At 37.3% G+C, this 27,954-nt stretch overlaps 1 protein-coding gene across 1 annotated transcript in view; it reads left to right on the forward strand.

The window, feature by feature from the left end:
* The window catches only part of CDYL (chromodomain Y like), a 109,671-nt gene extending 84,866 nt beyond the window's left edge, over positions 1-24,805 (forward strand). Inside the window, exons 4-8 of the mRNA XM_008929322.3 lie at positions 13,453-13,709; positions 14,306-14,478; positions 17,482-17,692; positions 21,757-21,900; positions 22,898-24,805. Of these exons, the coding sequence (XP_008927570.2) occupies positions 13,453-13,709; positions 14,306-14,478; positions 17,482-17,692; positions 21,757-21,900; positions 22,898-23,056 (944 nt within the window). The 3' untranslated portion in view covers positions 23,057-24,805. The remainder of the gene's footprint in view (positions 1-13,452; positions 13,710-14,305; positions 14,479-17,481; positions 17,693-21,756; positions 21,901-22,897) is intronic.
* The last annotated feature ends 3,149 nt before the right edge of the window (positions 24,806-27,954 follow it).

Here is a 27,954-nt window from a genome sequence, read left to right on the forward strand (position 1 = left end):
AATTTTCCAGCTAAATGGAATGCCAGTCTGCTGGCAAGAACAGTCAAGCCCAAGGACAGACATGAAGGAGATTTATTCCTCCTTCTAGCAGGGATGAACTTGCTTACTATATTTGCAAGTGTCAGTCTGATCTGAGCCAGCATATGATTGTGCTGCTTCTTGTTTATAGACTCTTGCCTGGTTTCAGGGGATAAGGGGTGGGGAGTAATCCCTCTTCGAAAAGCAAAACCCACATAATTCTTTTAGAAATTTCAATAAGCATATAATTTTGTTTAAAATTAATGAAAAAGTAAGATGATCCCCCCCAATCTTAATTATGATTATTCAAAAGAACAGCTTGAAAATACACTTACTTGAGGAATTGATAGTATTTTAACTGAGCTGTAGGGGGAAATATCTGATGATGTGGTATCTTTTGTGATGTGGCTGGAGTGGCAAAGTCATCCACTGTAGTAATTAAAAAAGGACAAGGTATTTAGGATTGCAAAACACCAATATTTTTATGTATAGATAAGAACAGAATAGAAAACTCTAAGCAAGAAATTTGTTTCAGTCAACTGTTGATCTTATGACAACATACTGGTGATATGGCAACATATTCTGAGAGCAAACGGAGATTCAGGGTTTCTTTTAACTCTGTATATCAAACTCCCAATGACAGAGAATGTTCTGTGTTATCGTACAATAACCCTGAAATTTGTGTTGCTACAAATTTCCACTTTTGAGCATCAATAAAAGCTTATGTGTGTTAGGATTTTTTAGGAAGTAGAATTAATTTTAGGTAGAAAATTTTTCCTTTCAATGTATTTTCAACTTTATAGTGCTAAGAATTATTCTGTGTATACAGTTTTGATGCTGAGCAAAATAAAGTTGCTCCTGTGATGAGATCATTCTTTTAAAATCCTGAAATTTACATTACATGTAAGTACATATGATAGTGAGGCTTCTGATGCATGTTTTGTAATGGTATGAAACTGCAAAATATTGGTAAAATACATTGCAAATAATGAGTGAACTCCTGTAAAAAGATGAAATTTCTCTGTGGTACCCAGTATGGCTCTCATGAGTATTGCTTTGGATCTCGAGGAGGTTTTAACTGGAAGGACACTTTCGAAACATGTCTTTGAGGGCAGTCTTGTTTATAAACAGAAACAAACTTCAGAAGTTTAAGGCTGCCTTTTTTTTTAAGTTTTTTTTTTAAACCTATATCTGAAACTACATCAGTACAAATTTTGTTACTCAGTGTACCTTACAAATTTATTAGTTTTTAAGCAAGCAATTCTTGGAGGTATTTCACTTGCTGTGATACATTTCCCACATAGACTATTCACATTTGTCTATTTCTTTTTTTTTTTTTTTACTGTCAGTCACCAGTCCTGCCATTTTCAAGCCTTTTAGTATGTCATTTGTTATATGTTCAATATATTCATATTCATTATAAATATTTTTCTGGTTTCCTATGGCATGCTGGTTTCCCCACTAATATTTTAATTGACTTTGTAGCTTATACTGCGTTTCACATTTGGTTTTGGTCTAATTCTCCTCTCTCTTTTTTTCTTTATCACTGGAAAAATAATTTGTGTTTAGCATCTGTAACTATGAGTACTTCAGAGTTTTACTTTGCATTTCTAATACCCGTTCTTTATCTGTTTTAGCATCTCCCTGTATTCTTCCCAGTGTTCTTTACTTCCTATTTTCTTGTAAGTATAGCATATTCTCTTTTTCCCCTCAGTTTCTATTGACCTGTTTAACCGTGTGGAGTTAATTGAAGCTACATCTCACTCCTGAAGAAAATAATATAATCACTGTATAAATTCAATTCCATTTATACACCCTCTCCTTATGACTGGGGTATCCTGCTATTTGTCTAAAAAGTATTAAATGCAATATCTTTTTACCTAACACAGCTGTCTAAAACTGCACAGCATTCATCTTGGTAGAAATTAAATTTCTATTCCATTTGCTGACACTGTCCTGTTTCTATTTTCTTTATTCTGTTTTTTTAGTGTTTGGAATCTGACATGAACAGGTGGGTCCCTGGCAGGTTTCAGGAAACAACCAGTCATGTAATTCATCTATCATTTTGTGGCATCTATGACATGTTCTAAATGGTTTCCAAGTTAAAATTGAGCTCACGGTTGTGGCTAGTTATGTACTAGTCCCATTATTTTTGTGTACACTATCTGTGCTTTACTCAATAGTCATTCTTCTGTCTTTTGTGTAGTGACTTCACTTGATATTTTTGGTTTCCCTTTGTGTTCTTAATGGATTGTTTCCTAAGGCAAGATTCAGCATTTTAGGCATCTACTGTATCTAAAAATGTTCAGAGCCTGTCACCCATGAACCACCTCTCAGTAAACAGAAGTCTAAGCACAGCTTTATGAACTTCCTACTGAAATGTGAGGCTTCAGTGCTGGACTTTGGAATTGCAGCAATGGGAGCTGTAACAATTTGCAAGCCCAAAATTCAAATGGAGATGATTTTTTTTTTCTTTTCTCCTGCTTTCTCAAATTACTAGGTTGTTGACCCAAGTCCTTCCATCCCCTTGCAATGATATTTTTTAAAATCTACAAATTTACTCTTGAGCTGTGAACACACCAGTATGACTTCTGTGAAAAGATGTGCTCATACCTCCGTCTCCAAATAGTCGAATAAACCTTGTTTTCCTATTGCCAGCTATACAAACTATAAAATTCTCCCTGAGGCCACTGCACACTTTGATTTAAAGTATCAGACATGATACACTTTGTTCTTGGGTTTTGTGTAGCAACAGGTGTCATGATACCTAAATAAACCTCCCTTGGTTTTGGCGTGGTTGACAGTAGTTGCTAAGTCCTGCTCTCTGAGACAGATCTTAATTGGTTTGTCTTTCTTGAAACTTTGCCTTAAACCACACTGGCTTTTCTGTTGCTTGGTTTTTTTCTCTTGTCACATCTGTAACTTTCTAATTTCTTGATTTTTTTTCTTCAAAATTTCAGCCTCCTAGTATTAGTATTAATAATAATTTAGAGGCTGAGGTTTAATATTAATATATAAAATTTATATTAATGTATAATATATTGGTACTGCTGAAACTTAAATATCATAGTGCTTATTCTGTTGCCTCATTAGCTGTCTCTTCTGTCTATCAATAGTATCATCATTGGTACTTTCATCTAGATACATATAATTTCTCTAAAGAAAAAAAATCCAGTACTTCATAAAAGCAGATTTTTACGGGAGAAAATAGCCTTTGGGTATTGGGACCACCTGTAACCAATAATCCTGGATTCTATACTGACTTGCTTTGTAGCCTGAGGGAATCCACTTTGGCAGCTTTGCACCATATTCTCTGTATGGCAGCATGTGTTAACTACTTAATTAGTGGTTTGTGGACTTATCAGTTTAGGGTGTTTGTGTGTAGATTTTTTTTTTTGATAGTTTGTTCATAAATATGACAACAGTCAATGAGGTAGAAAGCCTAAGGTCTTAAATAGAAGCTTACTGCTTTCCTCAGCAATATGAAGAGCACCCACCCAAACAGTACCCATGCATGTGTGATCCAGCCTGCTGTGTAACGACAGCCTCCAGTCCTCCCAGCTGCTGGCTGAGAAGCTGTTCACTGCTTTCAGCTGTGCTTGTTTCCTTGGAATTTACCCTGGCCATGTTTCTTTTTATATATTTGCTTATTTACTTCTACATTCTTTATTGCAAAATTTGTTGAAAACATGTTCTTATGATGGCAATTTTCCCAGGACCCAAAGCCATCGTTGTAGAATGGTTTGGGTTGGAAGGGATCTTAAAGATCATCTAGTTCCTGCCATGGGCAGGGACACCTTCCACTAGACCAGGTTGCTCAAAGCCCCATCCAGCTTGGCCTAGAACACTTCCAGGGACAGGGCATCTCCAGTTTCTCTGGGCAACCTGTTCCAGTGCCTCACCACTCTCACAGTACAGAATTTCCTTCTAGTATCTAATCTAAACCTCTCCTCTTTCAGTTTAAAGCCATTCCCCCTTGTCCTATTACTGCATCCCCTTGTCAAAAGTCTCTCTTTGACTTTCTTGTAAGCCCCCTTTAGGTACTAGAAGGCTGCTCTAAGGTCTCCCTGGAGCCTTCTCTTCTCCAGGCTGAACAGCCCCAACTCTCTCAGCCTGTCTTCATAGGACAGGTGCTCCAGATCTCTGATCATCTTTGTGGCCTCCTCTGGACCTGCTGCAGCAGACCTGTGTTCTTGTTATGCTGGGGGCTGTGCTTAAGATCTTTGCTGCCTCTGCAAATCCCACACATGGAGAACTATACCATTTGTACTGGGATCAAGCTGTAGGGAAAGTTGACATGAAAACAAATGTCTCCCATGTCTTTTAGTACTTGCCTGCAGTGATACAGCACAAAGCCTAATTGAGAGAGGATATCATATGTTTTTTCCTCATACAAAGCATCTGATCCAAGTCTTTTGGTAGTTGACTGTAGGACTTCGAGGTTTTTTTTAGTTTTGTTGCTTCGGTTTGGAGGGGGTGGTTGTTGTTTTGTTTGTTTATTTGGGGTTTTTATTATTATTTAATATAGGAAGAATAAAGAATTCTAGATATGCACCATGAGTTCACCAACTGAGGCAAGTCCTCACGTATGTGCTGATCCTGGCTAGAATTGCCAAAAACCACACAGGAGAGATCAGATTCATCTTGAAAGCACAGGTTATATTTACTTACTCCTTTCCATCATGCTTCATTTCAGCTGTTGCCAGTAGATCGTATTTGGAATTTATTCCTCTCCAACAGTACAAAAGGACAAATTTGGCAAGGTGATACACTGTTCTGAATTACTTTTTAGTTCAGGGCATCTAACTATCCAGCTACCTGTTGCATGGGATACCCAAAGACACCTTTCTTCATCCTTCTTTTAATGTGGGCTTATTTTCCCAGAATACTGGGAAAACGGTCGGAGAGATTGCCTCTAGAACAATTTGTGAATGCCTCTTTAAATGTGGTGTAAATATCAGTTGTGTTTTGCCTAAAAACAAGGTCTTCTGGAAATCTTTTTGTCTCAAATCTTTAACTCTTCAGTGGAGACTACTTTCTGTTGATTATCTCTGAATCAAAAGTGAGAACCTACTTGGCACATGCATTTTTTAATATGCCATCCATCAGAGGATCCTAAAGCTGTGTTTACACTTTCCCAAGACTTCTGATTTTCTTTTCACCCTATTTTCTCCATTGGTGTCAATGTCCAGCTCGTGGTTTTTGCTCCACAACCATTCAGGCAGCAGCAATGTTTAAGGAGCTAGCAGCCCCCTTACTTAAGTGCAGAGCTTAGGACTAAACACCCAGCACTGCAATGTTTAGTTGTTCACTTTTTGGGAACCTCTTTGAAAAGCCAGAGACTTCTTTGTTCTTCCCCTTCCCACCCCAACCAGTTATTTCTGCCAAGGCCAGTAATTTCTGATAAGAGGGTGCTGCTATAGAACAGCTTGCCTGTGTTAGTAGCAGCCAGCAACATTATGTGTTGCAGGTTACTCAAGGATAAAGTATAACCGGTCATGGTAAGGCACACAGCTGTGCACCCTTGTGTACTGGAAGATGGCTTCAGGTTCATTTGCCACCTCTAAATGAACTTCTTGGTGAATATCCCACAGGAGGTTGAGGCATCTTCTATGAATAGCAGACATTAGACAGTGGCTGGAAAGACGTGTGCCTTCTTGAGGTAGATATGTAAAAATAGTCGCTTCTTCCCAGCAGGGATGAACTTCAGATACTTGGAGCACCCTGATCTTGGGGTTCCCTGAAAAGCTTGGCACATGCACCTCAGTGTTCCGAACCTCTGAAAGTCTCAAGCCTTCTTTGTCTACTACTTTTCTGCATCAAAATGCCAAATGTGGGGGGCAAGGGGCAGTTGTGAATGGAGTTCTTGCAAACTCTGGTATTAAAAACCTCATCTATGTGATAAGAATGAACCTGCCAATAAGTATTCCCATGTGTTTTCAAAATGAAGGTAAATGAAAGAGTTCTGCCAGTATAGTGCTATACCTATCTATGTAAATCTCATTCATAATTTAGCTAAGATATTTTAAAATGTTTTGATGTCCTTACAAGCATTAGGTCATGTGTACTATGATATGTATATGCTTATGTCTATAGAGGAAATTACCTGTGATGTCTTCTGGCAGTATCTGCTCTAGACTAGCCTTGCATTAGGGCACTGATATTGCACAGAAAGCCATTTTTCCCATCACCCTGGGGATTGGATTAAATTGCAGTGAGGTGCTTTTAATATAGAATGTGTTCACCTCAGGAGTTAGTGTGAAATAGCTGGGTTTAAACCTTAGCCTATTTTGAAATAGCTTTCCTCTGTAGATGAGCCCCAAGAGATGTCCTTGCTTAACTCTCAAATTTGAGAGCATTTTGAATGAATGCTGCGGTATCATAACCTGCAGCTCTAAAAATATCAAGATAGAAGAGTTTTCCCTTATGAAATGTTCCCAGTATTAAAAGGCCACAAAAAGGAGTCTGTAGCCTGGGGAAGGTTTTTCTTGTTTGTCCTTATTTGTGTTAGAAGAGGGACATTTTTTTTCCGCCATAAGACTGGAAAGTTTACTTAATACCTTATGCATAAAAATGCACAGCTCCTTTTCAAAGATAGTAAAACTTAATCAGACTCCTTGAAAGATATGTTGCCAACTTATATATTAAAGTTATCCTTTTTGTTTTTATGGGCATGGTCTTAACAAAGCATTAGACCTAACATTTGTTATTCCCATCTTTTAAAATATGTAAGCTTTCTTTTATTTCCACTTATATGATATAAAATAGTCAGACTAAGGTAAACCTAATTAACTCAAGGGTGGAGAAATACCATTTTCTCTTGTATTGGTTGCCCACTTTCAGTAATAGAATTTTGTGTTCTGATCAGTTGCATTTTTGATTGGCATTGAGTTTATCTTCGCATGAATGCTTATGCTCTGAGAAGGAAAGGCATTCAAAAGCAAAAATAATTAAATAGCCTATAACCTACTAAAATCCAATACAACCAGTAATGCTGCCCTTTTCCTAACAATATTAAAATAACACATAAATATATTTGATGTTCTGAGTAATCAAAGAAACAGAGAAACCTATCTACAAAAGAGGGGGGAAGGCTGCTGTGGACCATATTACTCTAAATATGACATGGCAGTCAAGATTAAAAGCCAGTGTAAGATGAAAAAACTTGAAAAATTGAGTAGAGAAACATTACCAAGGTACAGATGTATGTTTGTCTTCTCATGGTAGTTTAGTCCACAACAACGTCCTGTAAGAAATGTAGGTTTAATGGGAGCAATGTTTCAAAGTGACATTTACGATTAACACCCATACAAAATATATGGAAGAGTAGGAATGAAAGGGCGTGAGAAGAGGGCGGTTTAGGAATTGAAGGTAGACATTGACAATCAAGCCTGCCAGCCACTGCACGAGTGCTTGCTTCTGAGTTGTTATGTATTCCTGGTGCTCCACCAAGTTCTATCATCATAATTTGCCAGTTAATCTGTGCTTAAAACCTACATTCTTTGTGTATTGAAATGTGACATATTTGCAAAAACAACTGAATGTGGCTGAACAACATCTTATGGTTCCGTGTAACTATGTCTTTGAAATGGAATCAAGGAATTGTTAACTTTGTAGAAAGGATAAGGTTACAGAACACACACACTCCCTCCCTCCCCCTCAACAGTAAGAGTTTTGAGGAGGGTTCAACACCAGCAGCAGGGTATCACAGTGACCAGCAACCCATAATCTGAAGAATTTTCATCCTTTCCGAATGCCCTTTCAGAAACACAGAGTGAATCATCATTTTAGGTGAAACGTACAATAAATTGAGACATTTTTTTCTTACAAATATTTATAGTGATGTTTCAAAGGAAGGTGGAACTTTTGTTTGATTCCAAAATGTAAGTGCTATTAATGTATATACTCAGACAAAAAATGGACACATACATAGCAGGTTTAGAACCCCCATTTTTAGTTTCTATAATCTGTGCCAATACACTAGAATTCTGAGATATTTTCTGTGTAATTGCTGAAGCAGAGGTGGAAAAATTACTGGAAACTGTTATATATTGTGTTTGCATTTGCATTTTCCCATCACTGTCTGGGATCTGTGTCTTGTGTGAAATATTTGATGTAGTGCAGAGGTAAGATTGGAAAAGCTTAGCAGTGTTTACAGTTAGAGCTTGCTAGTACATATGAACATGAAGCAAAACACCCTTGTGTGTAGGCAAAACAATGAAACGTGAGGTAACCTGCACTGGACAACTGATGTGAAGTCTTGCGGATTACCTATACAGGGAACAATAAAGCAGTGAAAGTAGAGAAAGGATTTAAAAAAATGCAACTTACTTCTAGCACTGGTTTTTAATTTATTTTTTTTTTTGTTGAAAATTCAATTTTTTTTTCCAATCAGTGTTCCAGATCATATTGTTCCCTGTCTGGTACTTGAGTTGTACTCAGGTATCACTGAAGTGTTATTTTTGCAGTTAACACTTTAAGACATTGTTGCTGCTTATTCAAGTGGGATGCTTATTAACCCCTTCATCGCTTAGTGTACGAGAGGATGTGGTTGATGAATTAAGGTATAGAGAAGGCACGTGAGTCCTTGAAGCTCCTTTTAATCACTGAAGCCTTATCTGAAAATACTGAGTGATTTTGTGATTTAAAATGAGGGATGACTTTCAGTGCAGATGAATGCCAAGCAATGAGGAGGGGACAAAACAGACTTATAGGCAAAACCTGTGCCTATAACAAAACATAAATCAGTGACTAGTTCCTGACTTCATGTTGCTGCTCAGGTAAAGGGCATTTGGTTTGTTTTGGGTAGTTTTCTGCAAACATCTGTTCGGTCCTAGTTTAAAAAAAAAAATCCCTGTTTTGAATATCATGTGCCATTTTACACACTGTTACAAGATTTAGTAGAAGAGGAAGAGGCATGGAGAGGAATGGCTGGCTTCTGGAAGAAGAAAGGGAAAATAAGATGGGGGCTAATAAATGTGTGATGAAAAGGATGAAGAAAGTCAAGACGTATGTTGTAGAACTTGCTGCCAAAAGGTACTTTGGAAGACAAACCCGTAGTGGTTTCAAAAGTAAATTGGACAATCACATGGGGGAGAAGAGTTTAATTACATGAGATTTGTTGCAGCCTATGATTCTGGGCATGCAAATTTTAGTAATTGCTACATTTCTGGTGGCTGGACTTAAAATACTTGGACAGTATCATTCATACCTCCCAAGTTCATATGCTTGTTCCTTAGGCATCTATGCCTTTCAGAAACGGCACACTCTGTCACTTAAACCTTTGAATAAAGAGCACCAGTACTAGCACCTGTGTACCCAAAAAGAAGCATGCAAAAGAAGCTTGACTGATTTTAGACCATCTCTTTGGATGTGTCCCCAGTATTGTTGCAGGGAGGGGAGTGTTTGCATTCAAGGTTTGCTGTGTAAGCGAAACTGAACTTCCTAAGAATTTAGGAGACAATAATAATGAGGCACAAATATCTTAGTGGAGCTTGGGATTGTAACTTTGGATAGTTGTGAAGTCCTGTGTTACTTGCTTTGTTTTTAACTCTGACATCTGACATCATGCATTTTAATTGTTATCCCGCTCGCATTTTAAAGAGGTTTCTTTTTTTCTGTCTTCTGCCAGTGGAATGCAGATGATGATGCCCTTTTCTAACATTGGTATTTTGTACCTATCTTCCTTTGGACAAGAGCAATTCCTTTCTTATCGCTTATTCATAGCTTTTTTTCCCCCTCCATGGGCAGCTGCATGAAATTGGTGACTGTTACCAGGTTTTGATTAGCAGCTGCAAAACAAAGTAGTCCTCTTAATTTCATTTAGTATCTGTATGGTGAAGCTTTGGCTTTGTGCAGCAGTAGTATGTCTTCACCTCTGAGATCACGTTACATTAGCAGTTTGCAGGTGGAACATATAACTATAACCTGTTTGTTTACCTCTTAAACAAACACAGTTCTGCATTAGTTGACAATATCCAGGGTAAACTGTCTTTTTTCCAAGCCCTTATTTATTTTTGGATGCTCAGTTTGAAAAGAGCGGGCTGTGTTGTTTTGTTTGTCTTTTACATGTATTAAAATGCAGAACTGCTTTTGGTTTGTTATGAAATCCTGTTTTGAAACATTAAAAAGTAGTTGTAATTAACCTGAAGATAAGTAACCTCAGTGCAAAGTTTTCATGCGAGGAAATCTGTGGCAATACAGTTTATTCTCAATGGCACTTTCTTATTTTGTCCTCATTTGCTGCAACACATGTCCAAGATGTGCAGCAAAACAACCTTTGCCAGTGTATATATAGCATGAAGCACTGCTTTATGTCTCTGCATTGTCTCTTCACCCCTGAGGATCAAATGCTAAAAGAAAGAACCCTCTGTGCTGTCAGATGTACTAGGTCCCAGACTTACAGGGATAATGACAAACGCTAACAAACCTATTTTAACTCCTTTGGTGCCGTTTTCTGATCTGTATTAGCTGGCTGAGTCTCCCTGCACAGAGGTGTGGTTTCTAAAGTTTACAGGTTTTTAATTCCAGCTTAAGGATCCTAAAAGTGTGTTTTCAGTATTGCTGCATATAGGAGTATTCTTCCACTGAACTGCAACTTGTGGTTTGAAACTACAAGTGTTGACAAGTATAGACAGCATTTATATAAAAACTCAGAAGGTCTCTTGTCAGTTCAATAAGCATGAAAAGAGGCCTGTAGTGTTTACATCTTGGTCTCTCTTGCCAGAAGTTTTGTCTCTCAAAGTATATAATCATTGCCTCTTACATCTCAAAAGTCATTTTCTGGTATTTGAGTATAGCTTTGGAAGTGTGAGTCCTGGGAAAATATAGGCTCAAAGCTCTTGCACGAGTTTACTGACTCTTGCTTTGGCTTAATCTAGTCTATTGTGCTCTCCCAATTCTCCATGATTTTCACTATGACTAGGACAGAAGACAAAAAACTTTCATTGGGGTTTAAAAATCAGAGATGATTTCAGTTGTTTTAATTTGCATTTCCTATGGGGAAAAAAAGCCAATGAAGCCAGTGATGCCATTTCATCTTGTTTTCCTAGTGAAATATGGAACAACACTGGTGTTCCTGCAAATTCCCTTTCAAGGGAATTCTTCTAAAGGAATGTAATTGCCATAGTATGGTTTACAAGGGAAAGGTATTGAAAGCATCCCTCATCAACTTCATACTTGGTATGCATCAAATTTTTATTTATTCTGCTGAAATAAAAAAAAGGAATTTCATAAACCATGAAAAATTTGGGAATAAATGTGAAACTTTTTTGACAGTATAAAATATTAATTTTCTGTTTAATTTCTGCCTCTGAAACTGATCACACACTGACTCCAGTTTCTTACTCTTCACTTTAAACAACTAAAAAATCACGAGTTGTCTTTAACTTCTTCACAAAAAGTGATATGGTGAGAGAATTAAATCAGTTACAATGAGAAAGACCTTCAAAAGTAAAATAAAACCTTATTACTGTATAGCTCATTTAATAGGCAACTTGCCTAATTAATCATAACATTTATAATAAAATGTTTATTTTAAAATATTTTATGTAAAAATTTCATTTATAGCTGAAGGCAGTTTCTGAAATACAAATAGGAAAATGTATAATGTTCTAAATTTTGATTGTGTTAGTCTCTTATTGTCTCTCTTATACTTCATACGGGTCAAAGTAAGCAGCATTTGAATACAGTGAAAATATCAAGATATTCCAATTACTTGGGTGAGCCTGTTTAATGTCTTCATTGGACCCACAAGTGTTTGAAGTATGTTGCAATTAAAACCAAATATTGAAATCATAGCATTGCTTATTATTAGAACTCTAAAAATACAGCTTCTTCAGAAAGATAATGATGAGTTAAGCAAGATCAATCATCGGCATGGCTAGGCTTTGTGAATGAAGATTTGGGAAGGGCTCTACCCACATTTGTTACAAGCGCGTTGGTGGCTAAAAAGGCCAATACGAGATAGACACGTCCGGTTGCAAAAGGCACAGCAGAAAGACTCCTTAGGTGGTAAATTCTGCAAGACACGATTCTTTCTGCGTTGTCTTTTCTCCTCAAGAGTGATCCTGCGTGCTTTCTCAAAGGCATCAGCAGCGTTATAGATGGTGTGTCTCCAGGCCTCCCGATTGGAGGCCAGAGTAGACCAGTTATGATGATCAATATGGCCAAGGCTGAGATGTTGTTTCAGGGAGTCCTTGTATCTTTTCTTCGGGACTCCTCTCATGCGGCAGCCAGTGGCAAGTTCACCATAAAGCAGGATCTTAGGGAGGTGGTGGTCCTTCATCCTTGAGACGTGTAACAAGATCCATCAATGACATTTAATTAACAACTTACTTATACATGGTTTAACTCTACTTTTTAGTAAAGACTTCATATGCATGATGTTCTGAAGTGCCTGTTAGTAAGATAAGAGCTGTGGATTTCCGGTAGATTTTAGTCTCAGACATCAGCTTTCAGAAAAAGTCTTTCTAAACTTTCCTGTCTTGACCTGTAACACACTTTCCCACATTTTTAACTCTCCTGTCCCCTCCCTCTATGTATACTCCATTACTTCAGTATGACAAATTCTATGGAGATTTTACATGGAGGCCTAAACTTACAGATGACTTATAGATCTAATGTGTTCTCTTTTTTTCTCTTGTGAATGGTAATCATTTGGTATTATGTTTCTAATGCGGAGTGCATGAAAACCTGTCCCTTCTGTGACATGAGGAATGGTCTGTTTACTTGCATGCCTTCAAATTCTGTCTGTGTAAGTGACTGGGAACAAGACCATAAAGACTTAATGCTCTATTTGCCGATTCTAATAACAAAAATTGTTTAACATGGGAAAGATCTTATTGTCTATGAATCCATTAAAATATCCTTCACCACATGGTCTTGCTTCCCTCTCAGAGAGCTATAGTCTGTATTTCTTCATTTCCATTTTTCTTTAAAGACTATTGTGCTTTAAATTATCTTGTCAGTGAAGTTCTTTATTTGGTTTATTGTGTCTTTTTCTTCTGTATATTAACTTCTGACATTTGCAAAAAAAAAGACTTGTGCTTTCTTTTCACAATGTTGATGCCGTTAAATGACTTTAAAATGTTGGACAGGGAGAAAGCAGAGTGTTAACTGACTGAAGTGCATTGGTATTAGGAAGATTAAATACACCTTTCTCTCCTTCTAAAAATAAGTATATGATGATTGGTCTGTTTGGCTTGTTTTAAATGTATTTTCTCAAAACCGTAAAATTACTTTCTTGAATCCCTTTCTCACTTTAATTTTGCTCTGTGCACAGTGTCTATTTCAGTAACTTCCAGGGGACTGGGTTTTATATTTACTGTGTATTCTTAATATGACTTAGCATTTTCTTAGCATTTTCATGCTAATAGGGATTTTGAGACTGGTGGACTAATAAAATGCAATTGTTCTTGTTTAAACTGTTTCCAGGTACATCCACCTTTATGGAAGCATTAGCAGCAAATGGTACAACCAACATACAGACATCTGTAACAGGAGTGACAGCCAGCAAACGAAGGTTTATTGATGACAGGAGAGATCAACCTTTTGATAAAAGGCTACGTTTCAGCGTGAGACAAACGGAGAGTGCGTACCGGTACAGAGACATTGTTGTCAGGAAACAAGATGGATTCACACATATTTTGCTATCAACAAAATCATCTGAAAATAATTCATTAAATCCAGAGGTCAGAACAATTCTGATTTTGGGAGGGGAAGGGTGCTGGGGGAATTCGAAGTCCTTGCCTCATTTATGCCTTTTATTCAGGCACAAACATACAAAAAATAAGATACAGGTTCTTGCAAGATGTTACAGTTACAATTGACTTTATGCATAATTCACTTGAGTTTAAAAACTGTTATCTGACAGTGTAGAGGTACTGTCTTTTATAAGACACACAGTGATTTACGAAGTGCAACTTGAAAAAGCTTTAGCCTCAATTAAGGTTATTTTTTTTTTCTGTACTGGTTGCATGTGCCATCTGCTGTCCAAATTACAGAAATGCCGAATGAGTGCTTCAGTTGCAGATAACATCTAACAGATCTTTCCTTAATGATTTAATTATCTTAGTCTAATTACATTTTTAAAATGTAAAGCTTCTAATACTTTAACTTTCTTTTTTTTTGGATAATGAAGAAAGTTAATTTTTCTAATATGATGGTTGAGTGGACCCTAAGGAAAAATTAAAGATGTCGAAGATCTCACAGGGGGAGGAAGGGAAGAGCAACATGCTACTTTTTAATGATGGATTAAAATAATTCTTATGAAATTTTTATCTTTCAGGTAATGAAGGAAGTCCAAAGTGCACTGAACACAGCAGCTGCAGACGACAGTAAACTTGTGCTGTTCAGTGCAGTTGGTAGCATTTTCTGCTGTGGTCTTGATTTTATTTATTTTATACGACGTTTAACAGATGATAGAAAAAAGGAAAGCACTAAGATGGCAGAAGCTATTAGGTATGTAAGATTATCTTTAGTCATCTGATGGGTATCCTTCATCATGTAACCTGGCTTGTTTTATCTTTTTCCTTTTAAAAGCCTCTAATTCAAAAAGATCACAGACATTCCCCTGTTATGAGATATGGTGTGCAGCACTTCTTTATACTTTCTGTCCCTTTCTCTTTGGGTTATCATTTCACACATCACTATTTTTACTTTTAAAATTGAACTATGAAAACTGGGAGTATGGTAATAGTCCTCCAGTTAAAACCAATTTTAAAATACTTAAATAACCTTAGGGTTTCAGGAAAACAAATTTAATACACAAAAATACAAGATGTGCATTGAATGAGTAACTTGATGTAGTATGTTGAGAGCAGTAAAGTGATGGATATTTTAGAGGAGCAGATTAACACTAGTGAACATCATCTCAACGCTAGGTACCAAACCTAACATTTAAACAAAATGAGCTGAATTACTACTAAGTAGAAGAAAATATATGGAAAAGAAGTATGTGTCTCAGAGACATGTTTTCACAGAACAAACAAGTAACTTATCTTTTGAACACTGGTCTTGAGATTCTGGTGTCTTGTATGCTTTCAGAGTATCTGTATTCTTTCAGAGACCTGTCTTGTGTTGCTATTATCAATATTCAAGAAAAGGCTATGTGGCATGTAAAGTCTGTGTCATTGGAGGCACAGTTGGTTCATAAAGATGATTGTAGTTATTTTTGTTAAAGGAAATTTTTCAGTCTTTCCGTGTATAAGTTGGTTGTGCAGTAACTTCAGATGTGGCCAGAGGCTCTTAACACTGAGCTGCTATCACTGGTTTAATTTGGGCCCTTCCAGAAACCTGATCTTTCACCTATTATTCTTTGTTAATAAAATGGTCAAAGGTAACTTAAAAGACCTACAAATACACCTCCCCTTTCAAATATAATAATGTATTTTTCATTTGTGTGCTAGAGATGATACTCTCTGGAATATTCAGACAGGATGAACATTTTCTTAAGTCTCTGGATGGGATGTTTACATGATGACTTGTGGAAGATGGTTCCAGAATTTTTTTTTGCTTTTAGCTAGTTTAGTTCACTTGAATGAGTTAAGAAGCAACATAACCTTTAGTGATGAATGTAATACAGTAAAATTGTCCTGTTTCACAGAAATACAAAAGTATGTAATGTAGATAAAGAGCAAACTTTAAAATAACCTCTATATGTATACGTACACATATACTTACTTTTTCCTGATAAGCTCTTGAAGGCATTACTGTTTGAGAACATCCACACTTTGTGGGTACTGGAATGAATTGGCATTTTTTTGTTGACAATGAGGATGAGAATATGCATTTGTAACTTAATAACATAGTACCCAGAGCATTATGACCAACCAAGAGAAGGTAGACAAGGAGGGAAAGTTTACAGGTGTGTGATCTGTGATAATAGAGCTCTACTGTTCATGGTTGGTTTATAATTTTAAAAGGCAGATTTATTTATTAAGAAAAGCTGTGTCCCAGTAGTCCAGAAATGCTCCTTAAGGAAAATCATTAATGCTTTGCCCATCTTCATTTATACCTTATTACCTTCACTTAAAATACATGTAGTTACCTTATACCAATGCCATACATAAATGCAGTGAAAACAGCTAGGGTTGTAGCCACAGCTTCGGTGCCCAGAGGTGAGGTATGGCTACAGCCTTATCTGAGAATGCTGGGAGGCATGTGAATATACCTCAAGTGACAGGTCAGCTGATGCTTCTGGGAGGGGTGTTAAATCTGAACCTACCAAACTACTGTGCTTTGTTGAGCTGGGAGCAATGCTAGGCTTTTACAGAAGCAGATGGTTGAGGTTGGAAGGGTCATCTTGTTCAACCTGCCTCAGCTCAAGCAAGGTCACCTAAAGCAGGTTTCCTGGGACTGTGTTTAGGCTGGGGTTTTTTAATGTATCCAAAGATGGAGAGTCCAGGACCTTGTTGGCTGCCTGTTCGGTCACCCTCACAGTAAAAAAGTGTTTCCTACTGTTCAGGGGGACCTTGTGTTTCAGTTTGTGCTCACTGGGCACCACTGAAAGGAGCCTAGCTCTGTCCTCTTTGCATCACCCTTCAGGTATTTATACATGATGACAATCCCCTGAGTCCTGAGCCTTCTCTTCTCCAGGCTGAACAGTCACAGCTTTCTCAGTCCCTGGGTCATCTTGGTGGCCCTTTACTAGACCATCTTGAGTCTCTCTTTCACTAGAGAGCCCATAACTGGCTCTGGACACCAGGGCTGAGCAGAGGGGCAGGATAACCTCCCTCAGCCTCCTGACAATGTTCCTCCTAAAGCAGCACAGGATACTATTGACCTTCTTTGCCACAAAGGCACACTGCTGGCTCAAATTCAACTTAGTGTCCGCCAGGAATCCTAGCTCATTTTCTGCCGCGCTGCTTTCCAGCTATTTGGCTTCCAGCATATATTAGTGCCTGGGGTTGTTCCTCTCGAGGCACAGGACTTTGTACTTCCCTTTGTTGAACTTCATGAAGTTCTCCAGCCTGTCAAGGTCCCTCTGGATGGCAGCACAACTCTCTGTTGTATCATGAGCAAACTTGTGGAGGATACACTCTGCCCCATCATCCAGATCATAAGTGAAGCTGTTGAACAGTGCTGGACCCATCACCAACCGCCTGGGGTGCAACACTAATTACTGACCTCCAACTAGGCTTCATGCCACTGGTCACCGCCCTCTGGGCCAGCCATTCAGACATTTTTCAGTCCACCTCACTGTCTGCTCATCCAGCTCATACATCAACAGCTTGACTATGAAACTCTTACGGGAGACAGTGTTAAAAACCTCACTGATGTCTCTGTAGACAATATCCACTGCTCTTTCCTCATCCACCAAATAACCACCTCATTGTGGAAGGTTGTCAGGTTGGTTTTGAAAGTGATATTACTGTGGAGATTAATTATTACGGAGTTTTCAAGGGCTGGTGTATTTTACTCTCTCGATATATGTAGTGAGTGCATGTTTCTGTTTCTCTTCAGGAATTTTGTGAATACTTTTATTCAGTTTAAGAAGCCTATCATTGTAGCAGTAAATGGCCCAGCCATTGGACTTGGAGCGTCTATATTGCCTCTGTGTGACGTGGTTTGGGCTAACGAGAAGGCTTGGTTTCAGACACCATACACTACTTTTGGACAAAGTCCAGATGGATGTTCATCCCTTACATTCCCTCGGATAATGGGCCTGGCTTCTGTAAGTAGCTTGCAGGGTAGGGGCCGACAGCTTCACAGTTCAGTTGTGATAATTTATCCAGCGTGATTTCAAGACTTTTTGCCTTTGCTGTGTTGTCTTTTTCTTAGTTTTTTTTCTTTCTCTCATGAAAACCTTTCATGAGAAACCACTCTTTATAGCTTCTCTGCTTCATGCTCTTACAAGCTAGTCTTCACCTGCATGCACGGAACAGAAAGAAGGTGTGGGACTAAATCCCACATCATGGGCACCTTTAACCCTGATGGTGTGGGAAGGGTTATGTCCTGTATCCCAAGACACACCTTCCCTGCCTATGCCTCTGAAGATCAGCCAGCAGTGTCTTGCGTTGAGCACAGCATCAGATGTAGCAGAGAACGGGCTGCTCTGCCCTCGGTGTCACTACATGGCAGAGCACTGTGTCACCACCCAGCAGCAGTCTTACGCTAGTATGCAAAATAAGTATTTCAGCTTCCATGCACCCGTAACAAAAAAACTATTTAAAAACCTCTTACCTACATTATTTTCATGTTCCTTAGTGTTTTTCATGCTGTGTTCTTTGAAAACTTAGACCCACGTCACATTCCAGTTTGACCAGTATGAAACAAGTGCTCGTAGCTACACCTCTTTTTCCAAATTTGCTGCTTATTGTAAAAACCAGTTTTTTCCCTGTAGGTATTTATTGATTTAAAAATATAGATTTCAATAGACTAAAACACCACTTTGATCAGATCTAATGACTAATTGTATACTGTCTGGATTTAGTTATTAGAAGAGAATAGAAAAGGTAACTGAAATAGATTAACAGTTATAAGAGTATCTTTAATATTTTAGCATGTTTCAAACTACTGATTGTTCCTTTCCCTTTTTATTTGGCCATCCATCTGCTCATCCATCCATTCCATCCATCCTCGTCCTTTAGAGACTTGTGGTTGTTACTTTTAATTTCTTTAGAAGTTGTACAAAAAACACAAGAAGCTCTTCCCTAGTATACTCTTCCATGTGTGTTTGTGAATGCTTTCATTTTTAAATATAAAGATTTAAATTGAAAGCTTCCAGTGCTAACAATTCCATAATGTTCAGTGCAGAAGGGGAGAAAAAAAATCCACTGTTTTCATACTATCCCTGACCCTCTGCAGTATAGCAACGTTGGTGCTGTATTGGACAAAATTGAACTTTACTCAGCAGATTTCATGAAATATGTTCACAATCCATACTGAAGACTTTGATAAAGCAGCATGCTTTTCATCTCTAAAAGGGAGAGAGAAGTCAGCAGAAGGATGAGTGAGATGCAAAACATTCAGGGGGGAAAAATTAAAATATCATACAAAAGAAAGAATTAAGTGCTCTGTATGCATCATAAAATTTTCTACAAATGTATCAATTCAGCAATATTAGTCCCACCTTTAACTCTTGTAAGTCAGATTCAGTGCAATGTTGTTAGCAGCAGCAGCTATGTAAAAATCTTCAATTGCAAGATTGCTGGAAATATTTTTCCTGTGGGATCAGTCTTGGCTAGTGAACAGGTCTATCATTGATAGTTTTTTTTCACAGAACACATTCAACAGCAGTCTTATTACAGGAAATCTGAAGCCCAAACCTTGGAATTCAAAACTGATACGGCATATTGGGAATACCAAGAATTTTAGACGTGTTCTCAAACTTAGCTTTTAAGTATGAAAATAATCTGCAGTAGAGATTAAGGTGACATCTGTATGGAGAGATATGCTATTGTGTGTTTGCTGTGGAGTTCTTGCTCTGGTTGTCTGGTCTGGGTATAGAGCACAGGAGCTGTGTGATCAAGCATCACACACTGGGTTTCCCTGTCAGTCCCCAGTATGCTTGGCAGTATTACTTGTGCTTTTCTGTCAGTCATGAGGGGTACACGTTTCCATAGTGCCTGTAATCCACATCAGAGCCAGGATCTCGGGTTTTACAGACACCAGCTGTCACCTGATCATAGTGCAAGAGAACTGAGATGCTCATGGCCCCAGTGCCTGTGGCCTTGCACGAAAGGTCCCTGGTGAGCCTCAAAGCCCTCACTGTGAAAGAGAGGAGAGGAAGTTCCTCTGTGGAAGGAGAAAGACAGACTGGGTAGAAAATGAAGGTTTCTAATGAGACTCTTATGTTAGTGAAATATTTTTATCAACCTCATTTCTGTTGCTATATTATTACCTTTCTTGGAAAGTAACCACAAGTGTGTTAATTTTTACAGCAGGTACAAGGCGTGATTATATGGTTAAAGCTTGTATAGCAGTGGGTCTCCAGCATATATTGTGTATAGATCAGAAGTGAAGATGCCAAAGCAAGACATTTCCCTTCAAAACCTGTTAAATGAGAATATTAATGGGAATGCTCATTTTGTGTGAGGCTTTATGCTAATGTTGTGTTACAGATGGCAGAAATAAGGTAACTGCACCATTCTCACTTAAGTTCTTCCATGTTCAGGAGAATTCAGCAGTTGCCACTTAGTTTTAGGAAAAAAATTATCAAGGTTTTCTAGCATTAATTTTTATCCATGCTACCAAAGATACATGTGAAGAATATGTAGGTCTGACCAAATGACTTAAATTTTTGCCTTTCCTAATTACTATTTAGATTGACTTCACATTTTGATCTTTGATATAAACATTAAGTATTTTTCCAAATTATTTTGAAAGAATATCCACATCTGCACATCTGCTTAGGAAAAAGGATATCTCTTTTTAGACAAGCTTGTGTACATCACTGATTTTTAGCTAGCGTTCCAGGTTATTATTATTCACATATATTCTGGAAAATTAGAGGGAATGGTTAACGAACCTTTATATTTAATTTTGCATTCACAGAAGGTAGAACTATAGGAGTATAGAATTTGATCATAGTGCAAGAGATTTGGGGTTTTTATAAACTAATATGTGTGAATCACAGCTTTCTGTATTAAGTATGAGAGATGTGCTGATGATAAATTTTAAGGAAGGAAATGCCGGTAGCATCCAGATTTTGTATTTCATTACAAAGGGGCAAGTAACAGACAGCAGATATTAGACTTCAGATTGCTTCATCTGCAAAATGTCAACACCCACAGTAAATAGATAATTTGAGGTCCTTAATTGAAAGTTGCTGAAATAATTACCAAAACTTTCAGTATTAGAAAACATTTAAAAACTCCGAATTTTGCCCTCAAGTTTGAGTGTTTCATAGCAGCCTTATTTCCTATATTTCAAGAGTCCAGTAATGGGTTTGTCATACTCTTCAGTGCAAATAAGTCATTAAGAAACAGTAAAACTGATTCTTTTTTTTTCTTGACGTTTAGTATTACTCTGACTTTTTAGTTTCCACTGGCTGTTTCCATGCAGATGTCACTGCAAACAAAGTTTAACTATGTAAGAAACTTTACTAAAGGTAGAATCAAAGCGGTTGTAGGACAAAGCTTTAATGGGGAAATTAGTAAATAAGGAAGTGCATGATAATTACAAATCAAAAATATTTACAGAACTGGAGACCACCTTGTTGCATAGAATGTAGTAGTCAGTTCTGTACCTTTAAACTATGTGCAAGACCTTTTAAATACTGTTGGTTTTTAATAAGACTGCTATATAAGATTTCGAAAGGATTTATCAGTTCAATGTTGAACTTCTGGAGAAGATGTGAATGTTTATTTTCTACGAATTTGTTCAGAAATTGGCATACCTTATTATAAAGGGCAAGCTGATGTATTCTTTGTTGTATTACAAATTTGCCAGGCATTAAAACCTATTACCACATATACAGATAACCAAGTCAGCAATATTGCAAGAAAGCCAGAGTTAACAAACATTCACAGCCAGGAAATAACAAAATGTATTTTCACATTTAACCCTTAATCATAGACCTCCATATTTTAATAGCTACTGACATAGTACTAGTCAACAACATGGACCAACTATCTGTAGGCCAGTCTTTCTCTTTTATAATTAAAACTTGGAAGAGCTATAGTAAAAACTATTTCAAATAGTGCAGGCATTTTTCTTGTTTGTTTCAAACATTTTTCCTTTAATGAGTTTTGTCTCATTACATTTCATACCAGAAGTAACTTTTTATCCCTTCAGGCCAATGAAATGTTGTTCAGTGGAAGGAAGTTGACGGCGCAGGAAGCTTGTGCCAAAGGACTCGTCTCTCAAGTGTTTTGGCCGGGAACATTCACACAAGAAGTAATGGTTCGAATTAAAGAACTTGTCACATGTCATTCAGTTGTAAGTTTCCTTTATTTTCTTACATTTTTATAATTAGATGAATAAAAATTACTCCAAGTATTATTAGACTGCATCGTTTTGTCCTCCAAAAACAAAAGAAACCATTTTCATGAAACAAGGACTGTATTATAGTATAGCAATGGTTTTTTTATGTATCTTTCTGTTTCTGGGGGGTTTAGTTTGTTTTTTTTTTAAATTTATATCTAACTCTTCTTAACCATGATGTACTCTGACATATAATAAAGGACATAAACCAGCATTGGATTTTTTATAATATAATTTGTTTTTAACATAGTTGCTTAAGTCCAACTTACTCTAACCAACAATGTGAACAGTTGCCCTAATAGCTGCACAGAAACACAGAAATCTTGAATTGTCTTGAGTTGTAATTTAAATTACCATGGAAATAAATAGTCTTTGACATTATGTTTAACTTAGTTTTATGAGTAACACCTAGTGCAGTCATGGTTGTGTGCACTACTGGCAGTTGCACAAGACAGCTAAAACTGCCACTATTTGATGCTTTTTTGCAAGAAAAGGTTTAGTACAAAATAACTGTTCTGTGTGTTCTGTGCATTAGAAATGTTGGATTTTAAAGCAAGTTAAAAGTTTTCTAAATGGAAAAGCAGATGAGATTTTTTTCAGTGTGTCTTAAGTGCTCAAGAAATTCAAGATCTGCCTAGTTATTAAAACAGTACTGAATAATAGTGTTATGTGTGTACCAAAATGGACTTGGAGTTTTCCCTAGTTATAAGACCATATTATTGTTATTTTATTGTTTTTGTTATTTCCACATTTTCCTGCACTTTTAAATTGTGCTGGTATAAGGTAAAGGAAATTTTGTGTGATGCCACATGAAAGACTATGAGAAATGTTTCTTATAGTATGCCCATGAATTGATCAACTTCTGGATCCGTCCATATAACTTGTAAGTGCATGTGTTGCTTAGTTCTCATGTAATGCTAACCCAACTCCCCTTTTATTATTTTTGGCCTAGGTACTTGAAGAATCCAAAGCTTTAGTACGTAACATCATGAAGGTGGAGTTGGAACAAGCAAACGAAAAGGAGTGTGAAGTTTTGAAGAAAATCTGGGGCTCAGCACAAGGGATGGACTCAATGTTAAAATATCTGCAGAACAGAATCGATGAGTTCTGATGAGATGCCCATTGACACTGGAATTGTATTTCTTGGACATCAGGGCAAACAAAATATGCCCATTTTTAAAAAAAAACTATATAAATTAACCCCTTGTTCAACTTGGGAACAGGAGTGGACAGACACACACCCCTCCCCTTTTATTGTCAAGGGGTTTAAAAGTACTGTATCACTTAAATTTGAACAAAACTCCTTTTTCCCTGATTGTTACATGCAGATATATATACACACACACAAGTGTATATGTGTGCATATATATATGTCTTTTATATATATATATATAAATGTAATATGTGTGTGAGAGCGTGTACGTAGACACACACACACAAGCTAAAAAATGATAGAGTGCACTACCAAACATCTCTTTAAAAGCTCTAGTTTTTGTTATCTTTGGCTAGTACTGTATCAAATAGAGAATTAATTAAAAAGTGAATGGTGTTGCATTATTTTCTGTGTGGCAGGGAAGTCTGGAATAATGCTTTTCTTTTTCATGAGAATACAGAATTGAAACGGGTATTAGCCAGCCCTTACTTTCTCTGCCCAATGAGTCAGCTAAGATACAAGCTGTTGTCTCAGAAGAAGGTTGAAATACCTCAAGTAATGGAACATTCTGAAATTTTGGGGAACTAGACCCTATTAAGGTTAAATCACACATATCCCCAAAAAGAGAGTGTGCTCAGGATGATTGCTAAGAAAACACTCTGTCCTTTTTTGGGAGGGAGGTATAGAGGGGTGGGAGGAAGGGGGCAGGAATATGTTTGATTCTTACCCAGACAGCATGAAGAAACCACTGTCTCTTAGGGAAGGGGAATGAGGGAAAGTGGGAGGGAAACAGAAGGGGAAAGGAAAAACAAAAACACAACACAAAAAAGCTCGTTTTGCAGTATTAGTGAATCACTGAATATCTTATGTATGAATATCCTAAGTTATAAGTTAGTTTTAGTGGGTTTTTAAAAAGCCTCTCTGGGTTTGTTTTGTTTTTTTGGTTTGTGGGGGGGGTTTTTTGTTTGTTTTTTTTTGTTTGTTTCTTTGTTTTGTTTTTTTTTAATAACTACATAAGTGCTTCTGTTGCTGGGTGAGAATACTACTTTATATACAGTTTGGGTTTTGTTTTTGGTTCTTTTTTTTCCTATTTGCTGGTTTAATTGATGTATTACACCAAAAATGCATTTTATGTTCATAAATTTTAGTTTCACTTAGAATATATTATTTAATAAGTTAAAATTCTTTTGGCACACTATTAAGTAAAAAAACAAAAAACCTTTTAAAAAAACTACCTTATATTAGATGTTTAATGTTCTTTGTCTATGCTTTTTTATTATTTGAAATATACACTATATGCAGTATGGTGTAAAAGAGTGCCCTGTGTAAATAGACCTATTTTGCATTCCTTTCAGGAGTGGTTATTGATTCCTGACTGCAGATATCTATTATTACTTGGGTATCTGTGCTTGCAATCTTATTGAATGTATTATGAAGAATGAAAAAGAAATCAAACCTTATTTTTGTACAGTTTTGAAGTTTTTACTTGGAACTGACCCACCTCCCCTTCCCAGTGGAGAGCTGTACAGTGTGTAAATCTGCCTTTACCTTGGATTGGTACAGTATTTTTGCATCTGTGGGACCTACTTCTTTGTTCTAGTAGTTTGAACTATATATAAACTGTACAATCTGTAAAGTTTTTATAGAATAAATATTCAGCTGTGAAAACTGGTTAAATAAAACTAATATTTCTTAACACATTTTAAATGTGGTTCTCTCATAGAGTTGTCTTTTTCAAAGACATTTTCATTCTGATTTCAGAGTAAAAGTTGCTGAAACAAATCTTGTAAATTAGAGGCTTCAATATTTATGTGGGGTTTTTTTAAAAGCTCTTAATTTCCTTAAAATTAAAACATGAATATTAGTTTACAGTTGCAAATTACATAGACATTTTCTCTTACAGGATGTAGACAGGGGAAGAAGACATAGAAAGCAATTCTAATTTCAATTATTTTGTTACAGTTCCAAAAGAAATGTAAATGTTTCTTTGCAATCTCTTAAAAACGGGTCATTTTCCCTACAATGCTGCATTTAGGTTAGAATTCCTCAGTTGAATTTGTTTTTATTGAAAGGGAGAAGGAAAGGTACTTTTGCCTACAGTTCTATAATATTAAACCTTTTGGAGTTTGACTCTAATTTATATAAAGATCCCTTTTCTTGCACCTATAAAGGCATAGACTCCATCTATGTCATCTCAGGAATTGTTTATGTTTTCCTTGAACCGTGAAAGAACTTTGGGTCCAGCCTTCTGTTACATTGAAGATATTTGAATTGTACATTGAAGGTACAATTGAAGGTACAGGCAATTCAACTGAAAAAATAATTCTACTTCATTTTTTTTGGTGTGTGTGTTACTATCAGTCAGGCTGTTACGCTGCTTACAGTTTGCAGGATAAGATGGTAGTAAGTTGATGACTATGTAAATTCCTGTCTTTGACTGGAAAAAGTCCTTAGTTCAGGCCCATTCCTGTACACTGTCAGTGTCACTGTGCAGTTGCCCTAACTTTACATTAAAAGCAGTGACTAACTTGACACTATTAGCAAATTATGTTCTGAATTAAAAATGTCTAGCTTTTGTCTATATACTGGACTGCAGGGATACTGTTTTGTCAGGAAAATACTGTTCCATTCTTTCCAGTATAGGTGAGTATCTTTTCATGTGAGTGAAGGTTTACAGTTCTCTGAAATGGGTAACATTCCAGGCACTAGCAACCACAGCAAATTGACAAGCACTGGCAACTGGGTTGCACTAAGGCCGTAGAGTATGCATTCCACACTGAAGTTCTATCACATTCAAGTTCATTTTTGGAAGAAAATAAGAGAAATTTTCTCCTGATTAGGAAATGGTACCAGAGAGACACATGGGTTGAATGTACTTGGAGCTGTTTGAAAGCCACTTGTGTGCCTTAATCCTATCTTCTGCTGGTATGTTACTTTCAGCAAAAATAGGAAGCAGAACAAAGTGTGAACTCTGGGTAAGATAACCTACAATAAAAGGTGTTTTGGGGTAATCTGAAGGTCTAAACCCACCTGTAGATTTTTTCCTTGTTCAAACGTCATAATTTATATGAATCCAGGATTTGAAACAGTTTACTTGAGCAAGTCCTTCACTGGATTGCTGACATTGCTAAAAGACACTTCTCTGTCCTTCAGAAGCTGCACCATTATCATTCTGGAAAACAGATTTGGGGAATTAAATTACTTTTTTAGATGGGAATAATTTCTTAAAGTCAAGCATACATAATAGAAAAATAATATTATACATAATACTAATAACAATAATACATAGTACTGAGCTATAAACTACTTAACTTTACACAGATATAGTTCATACTGTACCCAAATAGTAGATAAAATAGGACTGCAAACAGCTACGAAACGAGGCAGCAAACAAAACATTTCTGGCCAAATGGACAGGAAAAACTTCCTTCAATAAATGGAGCCTGTACTCTGCCTAGGTTTATTGGTAGAGGTTAAGGCACTGTCACATTCATCTGGGACATTACAAGTATGCTTCTGAAGAGAGTAGGAAGAAGGAGATGCCTCAACTCATTTACAGTTTGCCACATGATTTTCCATCCTGAAGAACTGCCAGTAGCTGTCAACATAGTCTGTCTTACAGAGCTTGTAACAGAGTCCAAGTTGGCAACCTTCAGTCCTGCAGCAGGGGAGCTCAGTTATACTGAAGATGGCACACTGGTGAATTTGTCTTTCCAAGGAAAGAAGGATCAGGAGGAGAACCCCAGTATAGCACAAGATCACCATGGTCCTGCTTTGTACAGCCCCTCAGCTTTCTCTAGAAAATACTTCACTCACAGGTCTCAACTTTTTTTTTTTGTTACTCGTGAGACTGGCAGACTAAATCACACACTGGGCTTCCTAACAAGCGAAAAACAAATATAATTACCTCTTGAGGAACTCACAGGATGAAAAGTGGATTGATGTGCACAGATTTTGAAATACAATACAAAATGAGAAGATGGGTATGGAATTCCTGTTCTCATCCCTCCTGCACAGGGAAAAATACAGCAAATAAGGGGAATTAGAAACCACCAAAAAACAGCATGTAAGAAGTCAAAGGAGCTGCAGGAAGAAATAAAGGAATAGCAGATATTGTCTTCATTCTTACCGTGCTCAGTTCTGGAAGAGCTACAATGGACAAGAACACCAGATGGACATGTACCTGTTCCATATAGTTTGGAGGACATTATCAGTACTTCTGCCTAAACTCATAGAGACTACAAGTCTCATGTCTGCAGGCCCTGGCCTCACAGGGGACTTCATCCACCCTGATATCTCCTGGAAGGACATCTCAGGGGAAATCTCAGCAATATACATAAACACCCACCGGCAGGGTGCAAAGAAAATTGAGCCAGGCTCTCCTCAGCGATGCCCAGTGACAGGACCAGGGCAGTGGGCACACACTGAAACACAGAAGGTTCCCTCTGAACATCAGGAAACATGTCATTACCGTCAGGGTGACTGAGCACTGGCATAGGTTGCCTAGAGAGGTTGTGGAGTCTCCATCCTTGGAGATACTCAAACTTTTGAACATGGTCCTGGGTAGACAGCTCTTGGTGGCCCTGCTTGAGCAGCAGTGGGTGCGACCAGATGACTGCTAGAGGTCCCTTCCAACTTCCACCATGCTGTTAAAAAAAAACCCACAACAAACAAACAAACAAACAACAACAACAAAACCAAAAAAAACCAAAACCAACCAAACAAAAAAACCCAACACCAACTTGCATTCATTTTCCAGGTTTCCAGTCGTCATCCACAAACTACTCCTCTGGCTGGGACTGTAGGCTCCTCAAGCTCTGCAGTCTTTAGTCAGCTTTTTGTGCTGGATGACACCA

Source organism: Manacus vitellinus, unplaced genomic scaffold (genome assembly GCF_001715985.3).
Source record: "Manacus vitellinus isolate BGI_N305 unplaced genomic scaffold, ASM171598v3 scaffold_33_pilon, whole genome shotgun sequence".
Classification (NCBI taxonomy): domain Eukaryota; kingdom Metazoa; phylum Chordata; class Aves; order Passeriformes; family Pipridae; genus Manacus; species Manacus vitellinus.